The sequence below is a fragment of the Chroicocephalus ridibundus genome, chromosome 20, assembly GCF_963924245.1.
Source record: "Chroicocephalus ridibundus chromosome 20, bChrRid1.1, whole genome shotgun sequence".
Taxonomy (NCBI): Eukaryota; Metazoa; Chordata; class Aves; order Charadriiformes; family Laridae; genus Chroicocephalus; species Chroicocephalus ridibundus.
The window spans coordinates 275974-292895 of record NC_086303.1 but is presented as its reverse complement, the minus strand read 5'-3'; the positions used below and the strand labels follow the sequence as shown (position 1 = coordinate 292895).

At 58.9% G+C, this 16922-nt stretch overlaps 2 protein-coding genes across 7 annotated transcripts in view; both read right to left on the bottom strand.

The window, feature by feature from the left end:
- Positions 1-255: 255 nt before the first annotated feature.
- ELF3 (E74 like ETS transcription factor 3) lies at positions 256-5076 on the bottom strand. Of its 2 annotated transcripts, none has more exons than XM_063356451.1 (9): positions 4902-5076; positions 3941-4109; positions 3041-3262; positions 2695-2814; positions 2481-2600; positions 2194-2283; positions 1848-1964; positions 1492-1687; positions 256-1347 (listed from the first exon to the last, which is right to left on the bottom strand). In XM_063356451.1, the coding sequence occupies exons 2-9, from the start codon at positions 4101-4103 to the stop codon at positions 1227-1229; spliced, it is 1149 nt and encodes a 382-aa protein (XP_063212521.1). In that variant the 5' UTR covers positions 4104-4109; positions 4902-5076; the 3' UTR covers positions 256-1226. The 2 variants fall into 2 exon arrangements, with proteins under 2 accessions (XP_063212521.1, XP_063212522.1); XM_063356452.1 differs by having other exon boundaries at positions 258-1347; positions 2695-2781; positions 4902-5070.
- Positions 5077-9027: 3951 nt separating this feature from the next.
- Positions 9028-16922, bottom strand: part of KIF21B (kinesin family member 21B) — a 44095-nt gene continuing 36200 nt past the window's right edge. For 2 of the 5 annotated variants that reach the window (XR_010073796.1, XR_010073797.1), the window contains 5 exons: positions 16800-16917; positions 15887-16057; positions 15239-15438; positions 14529-14797; positions 9028-13949 (listed from right to left, as the gene is read on the bottom strand). Coding sequence is in view for 3 of the 5 variants with exons in the window: in XM_063356403.1 (XP_063212473.1) it covers positions 14698-14797; positions 15239-15438; positions 15887-16057; positions 16800-16917 (589 nt within the window). In the remaining 2 variants the exon portion in view is untranslated. The other 3 variants (XM_063356404.1, XM_063356405.1, XM_063356403.1) reach the window with 2 other exon arrangements.

Here is a 16922-nt window from a genome sequence, read left to right as displayed (position 1 = left end):
TGGGTGTCAGATGCCCCTGCATGGCTAGCTTTGAGAAAAGACCTCCAGACCTCACTCCCACCAGCCTAAGGACAAGCAGCCCATCTCACCCTAAGGAAGACCCTGTGAGCCTGTGCCACGATGACCAGGCAAGTCCAAGCCACAGCAGGCGGGAGGGATGGTGGCAGACGGGGTTCATGCAATGGGACATCCCAGGTAACATGAGTCCGGTCCCCACCGTGTCTTTAAGAAAAACAAGCAAAATGACAGGGATGTACAAAAAAACCCAACCAAACAACAATTTATTCCTCTTATGTTCCCATTTGAAAAGGAGGAAAACCACATGCACCTGCTGGGTGCCTGGCTGGGCTGGCATCCCCCTCCTGTGGCTGGCACAGAGCCAGCCTGTGCCCCCGTGACATCGCTTCAGTCCAGCTGAGCATCACCACCTGCCACAAGACACATGTGCGCCCTACAGTGCACACGCTCACATGGGAACTTCTTACTCATGAAAAAATATATCTGTACATTCATTCTTTTTTTTGGTTGTACATAAATTAGAAGCTACTTTTCAGGAAAAGGCCTTTTTCTAGAAACAGGCAGCCGGGCTGGAAACGCAGAGTGGCCCTGCTGTGCCAAGTCCTCCCCTGCCCTCAGGGCTCTCCATGGACACTTGAAGCTCCACAATGTTCCCATCTTCTCTCAGCAGGTGCCACACTGAGAACCTGCTGCACAGGGGCGCTTCACCCATCCCACGCAGAGCAAACAGGATGGTGGTCACCTTGGGCACGGTGTGAGCAGTGATGAGGGAGGACCCCATAGCTGGGACAAGGTCTGCCTGGTCACAGGTGAGACGGTGGTGCTGTCCCTCTGCCTGGGCAGGAGGTGGGTGACGGCAGGAGTCTGGGGCTCTCACTGCAGTGCCAGCTGCCGCTCAAACTTCTCTTCCCCTTTGCGTTTGTCCAGGCTTTGAAACAGCCAAAGTCACTGTGACTCCAGTCGGAGGTACAAATCCAGCAAGGGAAATAACGGTTTACAATAACCTACTGGAGCCAAAATATTAGCTTTAAACACCTCAGTGCCGGCAGTCACCAGCACACACAAACGTGCCCATGCAAGGGTTGGAGTTTCACATGCTGCACAGAGCAGCAGCTTCCAGATACAGCTGCAGGCAAAGTTTCCTGCCAAGGAGCCCAGCTTGGGGCTGGCCCCGAGGGGCTTGTCAGACCCCGGCTCATCCAGGACTCCTACAGCTCCTTGTTCCTGTTGAGCACCTCCTCCTCCTTCCAGCCGCTGGAGTTCTTCCCAAACTTGTACACCAGCCGTCGCCCATCAACTCTCTCCAGGATCTCTCGTTTGTAGTAATATCTGAAGGAGACAGAGGTGGAATCAGAGCTCCAGAAGCAGCCCTGTGTGCTGGGGAGCTGCTGTGGGGGTTAAGGCTGAGCTCTGGTGGGTCTGATCCAGCCCCATGGAGCAGGTTTGCCCCTGGGGACAGGGAAGGGCACTCACCGCATGGCTCGGCTCAGCTTCTCGTAGGTCATGCTGCTGTTTTTCTTCTTCTGGCCCCAGAGCTGAGCCACCGCTTCTGAGCGCAGGAACTTGAAGACGCCCTCCTGCCGGTCCTCCCACTTCATCAGCCCCTCATTCAGCTCCGGGTGGATCAGGATGTCTCGGATGAACTCCCACAGGTGGGTACCTCTTGGGGCTGAAAGAGGAGAGCAAGCTGTAGAGGAGGAAAGATCCTGCGCTTTGGATCTCCCTAAACCCCCCTGCCAAGAGGCATGGCCAGCAGACATGGCCCTTCCATCTCCCAGAGCCAAGTTGGGGGAGGTAGTCCAAGCTTCTGGACTGGAGGATCCACGTACAGTGCTTGCTCTTCCGGCTCTCCAGGCAATCTCTGCTCTCCTTGCTGAGTTTTCGGGGCCGTCCCCGTTTCCGCTTGCCATGTTTGCTGTCCCCTTTCTTGCTCCCTGCGAAGCCATCTGTGCACACAGACAAGGGGACATGTTACGCCGTGCAGGCTCTCTCAACGTAGGGAAACAGACCCAGGGCACACAGAAAACCAGACCCCCTCCCTCCTTCCCAGTGTGAGGATGGATATTCAGGTGTTGGCCCTAAATCTTCGCCAGATGGAGTGTGCTCTGCAGCTGCTGGAAGCACCTGGGAGCACGCCCTCCTCCCCCAGCTCTTGGTGGGAAGTAAAATACTCACCGTCAGGGAAGAGCTTTGCTTCCACAGGGTCGAGGTCGAGGTCACTTCCACCGGAGTCCTGGGAGTTGGGGCTGTGGGACATCACAGGCCCTGAGGGGCAAAGGGACAGGGCTCAGGCCCCTCAATGCTGCTGGCATTTGGAGATGCTTCCCCCCACCACCCTGCCCCAGACCCCAGCAGGCAGCCTGGTCCAAGACCCAAACCCACCCTTGGTGGTGGGGCAGTTCCCCACTGATGTCCCAGATCAGTGCAAGCGAAGGCAGCTTTTCGCTGGGCAAAACACTGACCTGAGATGTCGGAGCTGCCTGGGGACATGGCACCAGGCAAGCAGGTGAAGTCTGTGGATAGGAAGGGGTTTGTGGGCTTCATGTCCTCCAGAGAGTCCTTGGCACAGGGATTTCCCAGCTCTGAAAGGGGCAGAGAAGGGAAAAAGGGATTAGCTCTGCCTGCATCAGCAAGTGGTCCCTTGGGGAAAAGGCTTGGCTGGGGCCCCTCTCTTACCCAGGTGGCTGGCGCTCAGGAAGGTCTCCTGGGAAGTCGCATCCTCTTTTTCCAGCAAGTCAATGATCCAGTTCAGCTCATCGGAGGCTGCAGGGGTGGGGGGACTGGGATTAGCGATGCCTGTTTGGTATGGACGGGAACGGAGCATAGCAGGAGCTGAGCCCAGCCCTGCCTGGACTCTGGTCTGTGCCCCCACGTCCCCCTGTGCAACCTCCCCAGTGAAACCTCCCCCAGGCAGCCCCCTGCAGTGCCCGGGAAGCAGAGCGTCCTGGGCTGGTGGGGGGACGTTCAGCCTTATTCTTTGAGTTGCCAGGCCTGGGGACAAAGGGGACATTGGGACACTCACTAATCTCGTGCAGGCGGTCATAGAGCTCGTCCCCCAGGGGCCCGAAGATGAGGCGCATCTGGTCCCTGGTGCAGTGGCAGAGCGCGTGCCCGTCCATGTTGCAGCAGGAGAAGTCGATGGAGCTGGCGTCATACTTGTTCTTCTCTACGTGGTAGCTGATCCACTCCAGCACCTGCACCTTGGTCCAGAAGTATGGGAGCTCACTGAACCACTCCGGCTTGTCTGCAAGGCATGGAGAGCGGGGCTCAGGGGCAGGGCGGCTGTGCCAGCACCGTGTGCCACGCGTGGGCTGCCAGCTGCAGTTGGGCACCAGGTCTGGTCCTGTGGCGCTCACGCGGGGCACAGCGGGCCCTGCACTTGGAGGGTTATGGGACTGACAGGCGCTTAGTGCCTGCCCCTGGGTCACCTCGCTCTGCCCTGCTCCTGTCCTGGGGGACACCAAGGACATGACGCTCCCCACATGGTTGGTTTCGGTGCCATTTGTCCCGTCTATGCTGGGATCCACCCTGCTCTGTTGGTGCGTTCCCCGTGCCTCCCCCAGGGCCACCCCGTGACGGTCCCACTGGTGGAGTGGGGGGCCCCCCGTCACCCGGACTGTACTTCCAAACTGATCTCTTGGTGACCCCTGGCAGCCCATCCCCTGGGACATGCTCGGGGAGGAGGGCAATGATTCCCTCATCCCCCATGTGCCTCTGATGCACTCCAAAGCAGCCACACCTTGTGCCACCCAGGGTCTCCCACAGCAATCTTTTAGCCAACACACCCCTGGGGAAACTGAGGCATGGTGGGAGCTGTTGACCTGCCCCAGTGGGACAAGGACCTTGCAATGTTCTTCCAAGCCTTGCTGCTGCCTTGTGTGCTGGCTCCCCTGGGCAGCCACCACTGGTCCCTCAGTCCTACCTGTGCTCTGTGCCGGGGGCTGGCTGGTGGGGAGGCTCAGCCCCAGGGTGCTGTCGTCCCCAGGGTGTCCCAGCATGTCCAAGGTTGGCTGCACCTCGTCCGGCTGGTACATGGCACTGATGTAGTTAGAGAAGATGTTGCTGATCTCACAAGATCCCGCCATCAAGCCCTGTGATGAAAGATGACAGTGAGCCCTGGCCCCATGGAGGCAGGGGGACCTGTGCCCGCAGCACCCCAGGACCGGGCTGGGTGAGGCTGGGCTCTCCCTCCCTCCACCCATCGTCACCACTCAGGTCACTTCTGCAGAAACATCCGCCCAGCACCCGCCAGCCGGGGCTGGGGCCTGACTCACCACCGCCCCAGGGGCTGGGAGTGAGGGAGGCTGAGCTGGAGCAAACCAGGGACACGGCAGAGCAAACCGGGGACACGGCGTCGCCATGCCTGCTGAAGAAGCCTGTCCCCAGCAGCCTGGCCTCACCAGCCCAGCTGGCAGCCACAGCAAGCAGGTGGCTCGCAGAGAATGGCGTTGCACAGCCCCTCCGCGGGGACGGGCGTTGCAGGGCACTCAGCGCTCCCCCAGCCCCACACCACAGCAGCGCTCGGGCTGGCACAGCATCTGCCCCACTGCCCGCTGCAGGGACTCCGGTGCTGGCAGCTCCAGTCCACTCAACCAGTCGCAAGAAGCACATCCCGGTAACTCTGCAGCCAGGAGGGGACCAAGCTCCTGCCTGGCCCTCGTGGAAGAGCCAAATCTTGCTGTTCACTTGACAAAACCTGGGAGCTGGAGGGGGGGACCCTCCAGATCGTTGTCTTGCTGGCCCCCCAAAAGGGAGAGCAGGCATGCAGTGAGAAAAGACCAAGCGCGTCTCCCGGTGAAGAGTGAAGATGCACAGGGAGGGGAGCAAAGCAGCGTCCTGGGCTGGGTGACATCGACAGGCCCCGGACGAAAAAGCTTTGGTACCTTCTGCGATGGCAGTCCCGGGAGCGTCAGCTAATCCAGAGAACAGCGAGGGGAGACGGAGAGCGCCCTGCCCGGCCGCTAGCCACTGCTCATGGGCTTGGGGAGGCTGGTGCCGATGGGCAAGCCCTGCCCGCGTCTCCTCTTTTATAGCACAGGCGGCGTAACGCGATCTGGCGGCCCGAGGGGAATTCCAGCCCGAAACGTTCATGCTCCCAGATCCAGGTGATTTGCATAATATGAACCACCGGGTCCCAGCCCAGCGCTGCCTTGCCGGGAAATCTGGGTTGGCCAGTTTAATCATTGTCAGAGCCCTTGCCCTGCCGGTGCCCAGAGTTTCACCCACACCGGCTTCGTGGGGTGTTTTCTTCGCTGCCATTTGCCCGGCTTGTGTTTGTTTGCTCGCAGCAGCAGCAGGTTCACTCAGCTCCTGCTGCCAAGCAAACACACCCAGCAGGGCCGGAGCGGACCCCGGGGGCTGAGCATCCCTCCCTGGGGCTCTGCCGGAGGCAAAGGGGCCGGGAATGCTGCCCGGGGTGCGCACCCAGCCGTGTGGCATCCCTCTGCTCCAGAGGCCTGCCCAGCCCTGTACCAAGCGGGTGCCTTGGCCCCACTGGGAGCACAGGCTTGGTCACTCCCCAGCTTGGCACAGGCACGGCTTCTCCCAAAGTGGGGAGGAAGGACCCAGTGACCAAGCTGGGAAGATGCTGGGAGCGGGACTCAGGTGGGGACGCGTGGTCTGCATGGGGATGGAGCAGAGACCAGGCGGGTGCCTGAGTATTGCCTCTCTGTCTGTGGAGATGGGTCGATTTTTGCCAAGGGGGCGTCTGGGACAGGCTGCAGAGCTGTGATGGCCCATTCCCTGCCATTTCACAGGCACACACATACACTCACCAGGGACACATGCCAAGGGGCAAGGCAGCGTTGTGGGACGCATTTGGGGAATTATCTTCTGGTGGTTCTTGCCCCTCTGGCTCTTGGAAGGGGTACGTGGGATCCTGTCTGGATATGTTCATGCTGGTTTTAGCCCTGTGCTGGCAGAAGAACCTCAGGCCAGTCCAAGCCAACAGCTTGGCACTCATTTGCCTGGTGCTGGTACTTCGCAGAGCCAGACACATCCATGATCTGTGCAAACCCAAGGTACCGCATGAGCAGGGCAGACAGCATCACACAGCCATCTCTAGGTCCTTGTCACTTCGAACCGGTGCCTGGCAGCAAACCGTTTCATGTGCCAAGGTGGTGACAGACTGTTGCAAACATGGATGCTCTACTTTGGCCCACAGGCCAGCAAGAGCAGGGTGGCTGTGTGCCCCATCCCCCTTGTCACGTCACCCTGGCCTACCATGCCATGCTGTGGCCCTGGGGCAGACAGGGCCAGCGTGCCAGCCAGGAGGCACTGGGTCACGCTAGCTGATCACCCGCCCCAGCTTCATTCCTCCACAGCAAGTCACAAATGCCGGGTGCTGCCAGGCCCTTTTGTTTCCTCGGCACAGCATCCTACAGTGCACGGGGTTGTCACCATTCCTGGGAGCAGCCCCTGCCGTTGCTGCCACAGGGCAAGCCAAGACCACCGGGGAAAACACTGGTGCTGGGCGGACACAGAGCCTTGAGCCTGTGTTCAGCCGGGAGCTGAGCCCAGGGCTCCACTGTGCCTGGGGACCCGGCCGCCCAGCTGGGCTCCCGGTGCTTGTGGTTAGAAACCTGCCCCTGGGGAAGCTTTTTCCACCCACTGCTGAAATGCAGGTGTCTCTGGAGCAGAGTGGGACATGACAGATCTGTGCCGTGCCCTGGGCCACAGGCCGAGGGATGATGGGGAGGGCATGCAGCACTTACATTTCTCCTCCCCGAGCCCTGCCCAGCCCAGCCGCAGCTCTCCCCTACCCCGGGGGATCTGATCGGGTGCCTGATGGGGCACTCTGGCATAGACCACGTTGAGCATCCCCTTTTGCAGGTATTCCTTCTCTGCAGACCCACAGCAGACCCCGGGGAAGTGCCGCGGTTAGTCCATGCACCCGGGCTATGCCACTGGTGGGAGAAGCACCTCAGTGGGTGACACCCCTCAGCTCCCTGTGTGTGCCTGACATGCTGGGAGCCCTCTGGGTCCTCCTGGTGCCCAGCCTGTCCCTTTCCTTCCCCTTGTGCTTGGGAGCCAGCTGGCCAGAGGGCCTGAGCAATCCTCCCTAACACCCTGCAGGCACCCTCCGGCTTTACTGACCTGGAGAAATGTCCTTCCTGCCCATCTGCCTGACCCATGTGCCACAACCCAGGCCCTGTAATGGGCCATGGGGAGAAGATCACAGTGGGAGACACTCCCTGGAGATGCTGAGACACTGTGCTGGGAGCATGGGAGAGCATAAGTCTCTCCTGGGGTGTCCCCATGGCCCTCCCCAGAGCCACAGTGCAGCAGTAAGCTGCCGGATGGCGCCCATGGGACCCTCCACTGCTGAGGAGCAGCCACAGCGCTGATGGGCTCAGGACAACGCCTCCTTAAGCCTGGGGATGGGTGGCAGAGGGCTGCCACAATCTCATCCCAGAGCTGGTGGCTCCCAGTGATGTGTCCCTGCTGTGCCCTTGCTGTTGGTCTGAGCTCCCAGGGAACCTTCAGACACGTGGAGAGCATGGCACAGGGTGCTGCCAGCCCCGGCTTGGCATCTTGCTGCAGCAAGAAAAAGATTGTCATGAGTTTGGAGTGAGTTGGTGACATGAGGGCCACCAGTCTGTGGTGCAGTGAGTGGCTGGGACACCAGGCAGGAGGGGGATGCCACCAAAGTCACCTGCCCTGCCAGGAGTAATTGGGCCTGTGAAACGCCCACATTTGTTGCCCCCACAGATCCTCTTTGGCCTGGCAGCACTGTGGTGTGGCTGTGGGTACAGAGGGTCACACCGAGATAAGCCATGACCCAGGCTGAGGGTGACACAGGACACAGCGTTGGGGGCTGGTATGGCTTTGGGCACCACCAGCCCTCCAGAGACACCATTGGGGCCCGACTGGCACCGCTCTCAGGCCGAGCACTGCAAGGTGTGGTCTAAGCCCAGCCCCGGGGTCCCCAGCTCCCACCCTGCGGTGGCAGCAGGGTGTGGGGTGCCCCAGGCAGCGAGCGGGGTGCGGGCCCGGAGGAACCACATCCGGGGTGGTCGGTGCGGGCACAGCCCATGGCTGGCGGCTCCCCGCTCAGCCGCTCCGTCTGACCAGTTTAACCAGTGCTGGCTGGCTAGGAAAGAGAAAGTGGAGGCTGCTGGGGCTGAGGCCCTGCCCTGTAGAGTTGGGGGGGCACAACCCACGGCCTCCCTCCCTGCCCTGCAGCACCTGGCGCTGGGGCAGGTTGGCTGCCCAGTGCCTTGGGGGGCACAGGCTGGTGCCAGCATTGGTCACCTCTGGGTGCTCAGTGGGCACCACACGCTGGCACTAGCGTCACCTCCCCTCCGCCACCACCTGTATCCCCACCCTCAGCATCCCCACCTGGGCAGTGGGGGGGGCGGGGGAGACCCTGCTGCCACCAGCTCTGGCAGCTCTGTCGAACCCCGGGCCACATGGTCCCGCAGCCGGGGCTGCCACCTGCCGGCTGTCGCCAAGGCCACCACTCCCCTCAGCCAGCTGGGCTGGTGCCCGGTGTCCCCAGGGAGCCCCCCAAGCCCCCGGAGAGTTGGACGCCCCTAGGGCTGCGGGTGACCACCCGAGCCCCTGTCCCACAGCACCCTGCCGCAGTCCCAGGGCCCCGCCAGCTTGGGGACCTGGGGACCCCTCCCTCAGGAGGGTGTCATGATGCTGCAGGATTGGGGATGCTCTGACTCCTGTGGGGGTTTGGCTGCCACTCGGGACTGCCTGGCCAGACCCCTGCCTCCCCTCCTCCTCCTCCTCACCAGGAGAGAGGGGCAGAGCCAGGCCGGCTGGGTCTGTGCTTCCTCCACCTCCCAGTACAATCACATCTGCCCTGTCTGCCTGAGGACTCGGGGCCTGTAAGGATGCAGGTCACCTTCTCACACCACCCAAGGCAGGGCCAGAAGGGCTGTAGCAGCATCAGTTCACCCAGCCTCTCCCCCAGCCCCTTGGCCAGGTGCATCGGGGGCGTGGGACAGGTGGTTCCCGGCTGTACTCTTCCCTTCTTCAAAGCCATCTCCGCTCCGTCACTTCATTTCAGTACATTTTATTTGTGAAGACAAAAAGGCAAGGAACAAACACAGCCATTGAAAAAGACATGTACATCATGAGACCAAAATAACTTACACTATTTACAGGAACACATACATCAAGGTATAAAATATACGTACACGCCCTATCTTCTGACTAACCCAGACCACTGGGCTGGGCTGCACGACCCAGCAGAGAAAAAAAAAAGCCTTCACAAGAGTTGGCCTCTAGAAAACAGCTCCAAGCAAGAAAAGGCACCTGCTATTTGCAGTATTTGTGCAGGGGGAAGGGGTGATGGAGCAGGTGACGCGACGCTACAGCTGCCCAAGCCCTACCTCAGGGCTGGACCAGAGGGTACTGGGTGGTCCCAGGAGGTGGGGGATGTGGAACAGCTGGCAGGTACCAGGGGCAGAGCTGTCACGGATAAGGGGACAAGCCCCCAGGGGCAGGAGGAAGGCGCAGGGTTGTGCTTTTCTGGGGGTGAGGCGCAGGAAGGCAGGACAGGGCCTGGGGGGCCAGGACTGTATGGGCTCCCTCCCAGTTACAGCTGGAGCCCCTGCAGCACACGGAGGGGCCAGGGCGAGGGGTCCCCTTCCCTCCCCAGGAGGGTGAAGGGGGCTCAGGGAGGGCGTGCAGCCTGCAGGCCGGAGCAAAACTCCAGTGAGCTTGCTGAAAACCAAGTGGGAGCCCTGTGCTTTGCAGGGATCATACCCGGACCTCATCCAGCATAAGACAGGGGAAGAACTGGGGTAGGGGCACTGGGAGAGCACCCTGGGGAGCAGGCACTGCTTCCGCAGCACCAAGGCAGGAGGCAGCACCTGAGACCCCAAAGCAGCTGTGCTGGGAGGTGCTGGATAGGAACAACGTACCTGGAGTGGACAGGACGCCGGTGCTCCAGCTCCTGGCAGCCGGCCAGGCTGGGAGATGAACCACCAGCCTGGCTTTTGTGCCACAAGAGCTGTGGGTGCCAGGGAGGGCATGGCCCAGGCTCTCTGGGTGGGCTCACAGTGGTTTGGGGGCCTGGTGCTTTCAGGCTCCTGGGTCATCTCCACCCCTTGTGTACAAAGCTCAGCTCTGGGCCAGCACTACACCCTCAGCAGTGGCTGGAGCTGGCCCCTGTGTGCTGGAGGGGGGGCAACCTGTGGAGCAAGAGCCAAGGCCCGGGGACAAAAGCAGCACCCAGAAGTTTGAGGAAGGCAAGGACCTCCCTGCACTGCAGGTATCATTACACCCTTGGCACAAACCAAGGCACCTAAGGGCAAATTAAAACAAGGTGCATGGTGCGAAGGCAGCTCCAAACTGTCTCTGCAATGGAGGGGCTGGCAGCGGGTGTCAGAGGCCACAGGAAGGGACTTAAGCTATGCAGCAGCCCCAGGGGACCACCCCAGCACAGTGCAAAACGATGAAACAGCTCATATGCTTCCACCGGCAGGCAAACAGCCCTCACCATCATCCCTCGCCTCAGCTCCACCTTGGGTGTCCAAGCCCACGGCCCTGAGCTCTGAAGGACGAGAGTCCAAGGGGCCATCCTTGCCAGATCACCTGCATATTGGGACCTTGTGCTTTAGTGTTTGGGGGAACCTGCCCCTTCAAACTGACAGTGCAGCTCAGCTCAGAGCTGCAAGCCCCTTCCCAAACCCCGTTGCGCCAGGGGAGCGGGGTACAGCCCTGTCCCGGCTCCCCAGCCCCGGGTAGGGGGTAATCTGGGGGCTCCAGGGTTACCCTGCTTTATGTTCAGTGCCTGGGACAAGATCTAGATTCAACTATGTTTTGGGGGTGAAAAAATCAAACATCACACACGAGAATCAGCTTCTCTCACAGACACCCCCCCCCCATCCCGAGGCCTTTACAGCACCAGTTCCCCACTGCTCCAGGCTGCCAGCAAATTACAGCAGGGTCTGGAAAATGGGGACTAGGACCAGCCCCTTCCAGTGATGTGCTTTGCATGACATTTTCCAGACAAGAAGGGCTTCATTGCATCCACAGAGAATATCTGAGCGAGCAGAGGCAGGAATACAGGCTGAGTTGAGCCTTTCAGAAGTCCCTTTCCATCTTTCAAAGGGACAAGAGGGACCACTTCCAGGCTGCAAATCAACTCAATAACTTACACCAACAATACCGAGCCTCAGTCCAAGCATCCCAACAGCAACGGGAGCAAAAATCTCAGTGTTGCAACTCAACTGGGGGATCCCACTGCAAAGGTGATAGCTGGGAGCACAGGGCAGAGCAGGATGCTGGTCCTGCTGCGCTGCCCAGGAGGAGGCAGGGAGGGGGACGTGAGAGGTGGCTCAGACATGCAGTGAGGTGAGGGGGAGGCCACGTGTCCCCAGGATGAATTCAAGTGTCAAAACCGTAACAATAATAAAAAAACACCCCAACAACTAAAACCACAAACTCCCCAAAATGCAATCCAATGACGACAGCACCCAGCTTGCACCATGAGGTAGCTAAACCAGATCAACACCCGAGAAACACTCTCCTGCATGGAAAATATCATCCCACTCAGATACTAAGACGTACACACACACACACACACACACACACACACAGAGCTATGGGATCACAGAGTCACCCCTTGCTTCAAAAACACCTCCCCTCTCCGGATGCTCGCTGCTGTGCCCCAGTACCCAGCTCCCTCCACTTGCAGGCTGCAAAAGCATCGAAGCCCCCTCAACATGCTGCTGGGTGTAGCAGCAAGGTGGGTGCTCAGCATCACCCAGGATTGGCCACAGCCCTGGGAAATTAAGCAGGCACTTGCAGCCTACACACAGGAAGAAACTGGTGGAGAAAGGCAAAGGCAGGTCTGACCCAAAGCCCCCCAAGAGCAGGTCCCTTCACTGACTTCAGCAGGGAGCAGTGAGAGGTTCCAGGTCAGGCGCTGGCAGATCTTGGCGCAGACACTGATGTACACGGTACGCCTGGCTACAGACAGTCAAACACAGACACACGCGATGCAGCCGCCAGTCTCGGGCTGTGCAGGGCTGAGCCACGACCATGAGGGACCAGTTCCTGGGCAGGGTCACACCCACACACGCCATCATGCCCTCCACCAAGGCAAGGTGGGTGTTTTTTTCCCCCCAAAAGGCAAAAAATCCCCATGAAATCAATAGAGATGCTTCCGCCTTTCAGGATGTGGAGGAACTCCCACACTCCACCTGGAATGGTTTTAACGAGGGCTGCTGGCAAATGACCTGGGGCTGGTCCATGAGTCACCACAGTTGGAGAAAGCAGAGGGAAAACAGCCTGTGCTTTATGGGGCAGGTCCTGGAGCTGCTGACCTCCGAGATCCCAGCTCAGTGCTGGTGTGATCACTTGAAGAAATCCTTAAATTGGAGTTCAAATGCTGCTTCTTCTGTGACAGAGGGGAAGTGAGAGCACACGAGGCGAAAGCACCACTCCCAGGGTCTCCTCAGACATCACACAACAAGCCTGCCTGGCCCACAGCAGGACAGAGTAGGTGATGGTCCAACGAGCCACAGGAGAGATGGAAGAAAGTGTGAGACCAGGGTCTTGCCAGTCCCTTGCACAGGAGAGAGGATGGAGAGAGCTTGGAGAAGCTGTCTCCTTGGGGACACGCTCCTGGACAGAGTACCCAGCCTTTCTTGGAGGTTGGATTGTGCAAGATCATCCACTGCAGGATTGTCCTTCAAGCGTGGGGTGAATCGGGGGACTTGTGCGAGACCACTGTGTGCAACCCCTTCCTCACCCCACTCCTGGCACAGCTGGCTCCATCCTTGTTCAAACTCCGGCTGCTCTGTGCCTCGCTGGGCCCCCTCCGGCTCCAGATCCATGGGGGCTGACGGGACAAACCTCAGCTAGCTCCCTCTCTGGCAGAAGGCTGAGAGCAGAGCCTTGGGGAAGGAGTTAGCGCTTCCAGCTCCCAGTGATGGCAAAACAAGATGGGCCATAGGGGTGGGGGATAACAAATCCAGCCTTGGCTTCTTTGCCCTGTAACCTCCATTCCTGCTTCATTTCTCCATCTCAAGGGGGTTAACATGCTGCGGGAACCCACCACAAAACCCCTGCTGAGGGCCAAGGTCTCAAGAGCAGGGCTAAGTAGCCCTTCCCCTCCCCACTTCAGAGCAGGGTGGGCACGTGGGGAAGGGCACAAGAGCCACGGGTCAGCTGAGTTCATAACTGGGGTTTGGAGAACGTTGAAGGGAACCGTAGAGGGTTCGTCTGGAAGTTGCCTGACGGAGATGTACCTCCACAGCTGGGACATGGCAAAGGAGGTCAGAGGTTCACACCTCCAATTGCTAAGGACAGGTAAACAGAGGATGGGGAACGATGGGAGTACCTGGAAATCCTTCTGCAGGCCCCCCACAGCAGAGAGGCTGTCCCACAAGTAATGTCTCCAAAGCAGCAGCCCCTCTATGCTGTGGTCCTGGCCAGCAGACACCAAATGTCCTCATGGCCATGGAGTGGAGAAAGACACCTGCAGGAACCAGCCCCGGAGTCAACAGGCAGAAGAAGCAGATCATGGTGGAGGCCACATGAGCCCACGGTGGCAGGAGGGAATTGGGTGTCTCTGAGAAGGAGCCGAGGAGCTCTGACCCCCAGAAGTCCTGGCAGGCATTGCAGCAGGGTGGGTGAGAAGTGAGACGAAACATTTTCTGGTCACTGGAAAACCATCAAGAAACCTCAGCAGGAGGGAAGGTGGAGCTGATGGTGCCCCATGGAAGTGCCTTCTCACAGGAGCTGGCAGTGCTCAAAGTACCAGATGGGACATTGTCCACCCCGTTGGGTCAGGCACAAATAAAACCCTATCCCTGGGCTGAGCTCCTGTAGATGACAGGGTCTTGATAGCAAGGGAGAGGTACCCTGACCTTCACCCGTCCTGTCATGTCTTCCAGTTGTTTTGCAGTTCCTAGTTTGACCCCGCGGGCAACCTCCTCCCGCTCCAGAGCTTCACTGTCAAGTCGCTGAGAAACAAAGGTGAGAGGGACGGCGTGACCCAGGGGTTCCCACAGGAGCCCTGCAGACACGCTGCGGAGATGCACTGCGAGGAGAAACGCTCCCCACCCCCAGTCCATGGCAGCATGCAGCCCACAAGACTTCCAGGCCCTTTTCTCTTGGCAAGAGGTTGCCCAATATGTTTTGGGGAGCAGGCAGGCCCAATGGGGCTCAGCCTCCAGCTCACCCCACTGGCAGCAACTAGGGACAAAGGGAAATGGTGACCTCCAGGGCTGACCCTGACAACAGGACTCCTGCAGCCCTTGAATGAGCTCTAACTAGGTGACACTCCAGGGAGCTGCTGTGCTTGGCCTCCCCAGGGCATGGGCTGCTTTGGGGGTGGCTGCTGACTCCCACCCCACCATCCATGCAAGCCACAGCTTCCATGGAGCTGACACAGTAGAAGTGGGCACTCAGCAAGGAAAAAAAGAAAAAAAACCAACAAAAAACCCAAACCAAAACAACGTGGGGGTATGGCTGGGACAAAGGGGCAACTCACTTCTAGCAAAGATTTATCAAGTGGGGAAAAACGCAAAATAGTTTCATACCGTGAAGAAGCAGCTCAGACCAGAGAGAAAGAAAGAAAAAGAGAGAGAGAGGAGCAAAAGCAGGCAACAGAGAGAAAGACACAGGGAGAAGGAGATGGAGAGAAAGAGAAAAGGAAAGAAAAGACAGAAGAGGAGTGCATGAGCAAGAGAGTCAGAAAGAGCAGGAGGGTCAAGGCAGACTAGTAGCACGGCCCTTTATGGCAAGGACGCGTCGTGGAAGGCAAGGGGTGAGCCCAGGCACGTAATTCCATAACTTTACCCGGCAGTCACTGTGGTACAGATGGGAGGTGGGGCAGAGGAGAGACAGAGAGAGACAGAGAAAAAGGAAGGGAGAAAAGGGACATGGTCGAAAAGAGGATATCAGAGTCTTGCTGCCAAAGAGCTCCCCGAGAGCAGCAGAGGATGCCCAGCCCCGGGGGAGAGGCGTCCCTGCGTGGGGAATAACCCGGGGCATCACCGGAGCGCGGGCAGGGGACGGCTGGGGAACAGCTCTTGGCACTGCAGTGGGCAGGCCGTGTCATGGGGCAGGCTAAGGTCAGCACGATGAGATGAAGGAGTGGAGGGACTAGAAAACTGCTAGAGTCCCCCCTTCCCTCCCTCCCTGCTCCCTGTCCACTCAGCGCAAACCCACCCAGGCCCAGGGATGACAGCTCAACACAGGGGTCTCCCACCTCCCTAGGGCTCTGGGGAGCAGAAAGCCTGGGGCTTACCTGGAGGCGGTGAAGATGTGCTTTGAGTTTGTGCAGATGGCGTTGATGGGGCTGTCGTGCCCTTTGATCTCCCCAACGGGGGTGAAGTTGTCCACGTTCCAGACTTTGATCATGCCTCCTCGGCAGGCACTCAGCACCATGGGGCGGCCAGGGATGAAGGCCAGGGCACAGACCCAATCTTTGTGGGCATTGGGGATTTGCTGTAGGTAGAAGCACAGAGCGGACATCATGACCGACCTCATCTGCAGCACCACCAGCAGCATCATGCACCCAACCTGCGAGGCTCAGATCCCCATTGTTGCCTGGGGGTTGATCTGGGTCGTGAGGCTAGTGATGCTAAGTTAGGAGGCCAAGGGGATGGATTCAAAAGTCATGGCTTGGTTTGTTCCCTGGGCAGGAGACAACAGCCCTGTCTTCGGAGAGGAACACAACACCTGGCACTGCAACTGATGTTGCAGCCTGTGTGCCAGAGGGAGCTGGCAATCCCGAGTGCCCTACAGCACAAACTTACGGGGGCACAGAGCCACCTTGCGCATGCGCTGCCAGATTCCCAGGAACGGGAGTTGCCTGTTAGCTGAGCGCAGGACCCCAGCAGCAATACTCCTCTGCCCCGCGTCACCCCGAGGACTTGTGTGCTCCCCTCCAGACCTGGATAAGTTCCTGCTGCTCCAGATCCCACTTCTTTATGCCGTTGTCCCTGGAGCCGCTGAAGAGGATGTCTCCCTGAATGGCCAGGCACTCGATACCGTCATAGTGAGGGGGCTCAAAGTTGTGAGTGGGGCCAATATTGCCCACCATGCCCTCAGCAATCTCAAACACCTGGGGGAAAAATAGTGGTTGAGAGACCCAGATGTCCCTGAAAACAGAGTTGAACCTCTCTTGGGGAACTTGGCCATCACACTGTTTTCTCTGCTCAGGGCACCCAGAGTGATGCTGGAAAGGGGAGTGGGAATTGGCCAGTGGAGATTTTTTTGGGGCTGAGATCTGTCCAGGTGTCCTATCACCATCAGGGGCGGTCTGCCACCAGAGACAGCCCCCATTCTGCTACGTTTTACTCATGGTGAGCTTTCACATACCTCCATGAGACAATCTAACAGCTTGCAGCTGTTAGAAGAGAGGGATCCTGCCTCCCTCATCATCTCACCCTCCCTCTTCACTCCCCTGGTGCCAGTTGCAATTCAATCTGCTAAAAAATGGCAAAAGCCTAAAAGGGAGGGGCAAACTCTTGCTCTGCTGGAATTGTGAAGGAACAGCCACAAAGCATCTGTATCGGCGTGGAGAATCGAGCAGAACAGGGTGAGCTGCTAATCTGGGTCAGCCATAACATGCAAGTACCAGAGCCTGAGGGATGAGAGAGATGCAAATCCATCTCCAAAGGCGCATTTGTACTGTGGACCAAGCAGAAGGCAAGATTTGGGGTGAGGAGATAAGCAGAAACCTCACATGCAGACTGAAAACAAAAATCTGGGCTCAGATTTCTGGGGGAGAGAAGAGACCTTAGGGGTTGCCAACATCTGGGCTTCCCTATGAGACACAGGGCTCTGCTCTCCAAGGAGAGTACCTTGACGTAGTGATCTTTGGAGCCTGTCACCACCAGGTCATGGTTGCTCGCTGTCTGGTTCACTGTGAGACACATCACAGGCCCAATGTGGCCACTCAGCTTCCCGATGGGCTGCAACCTGAG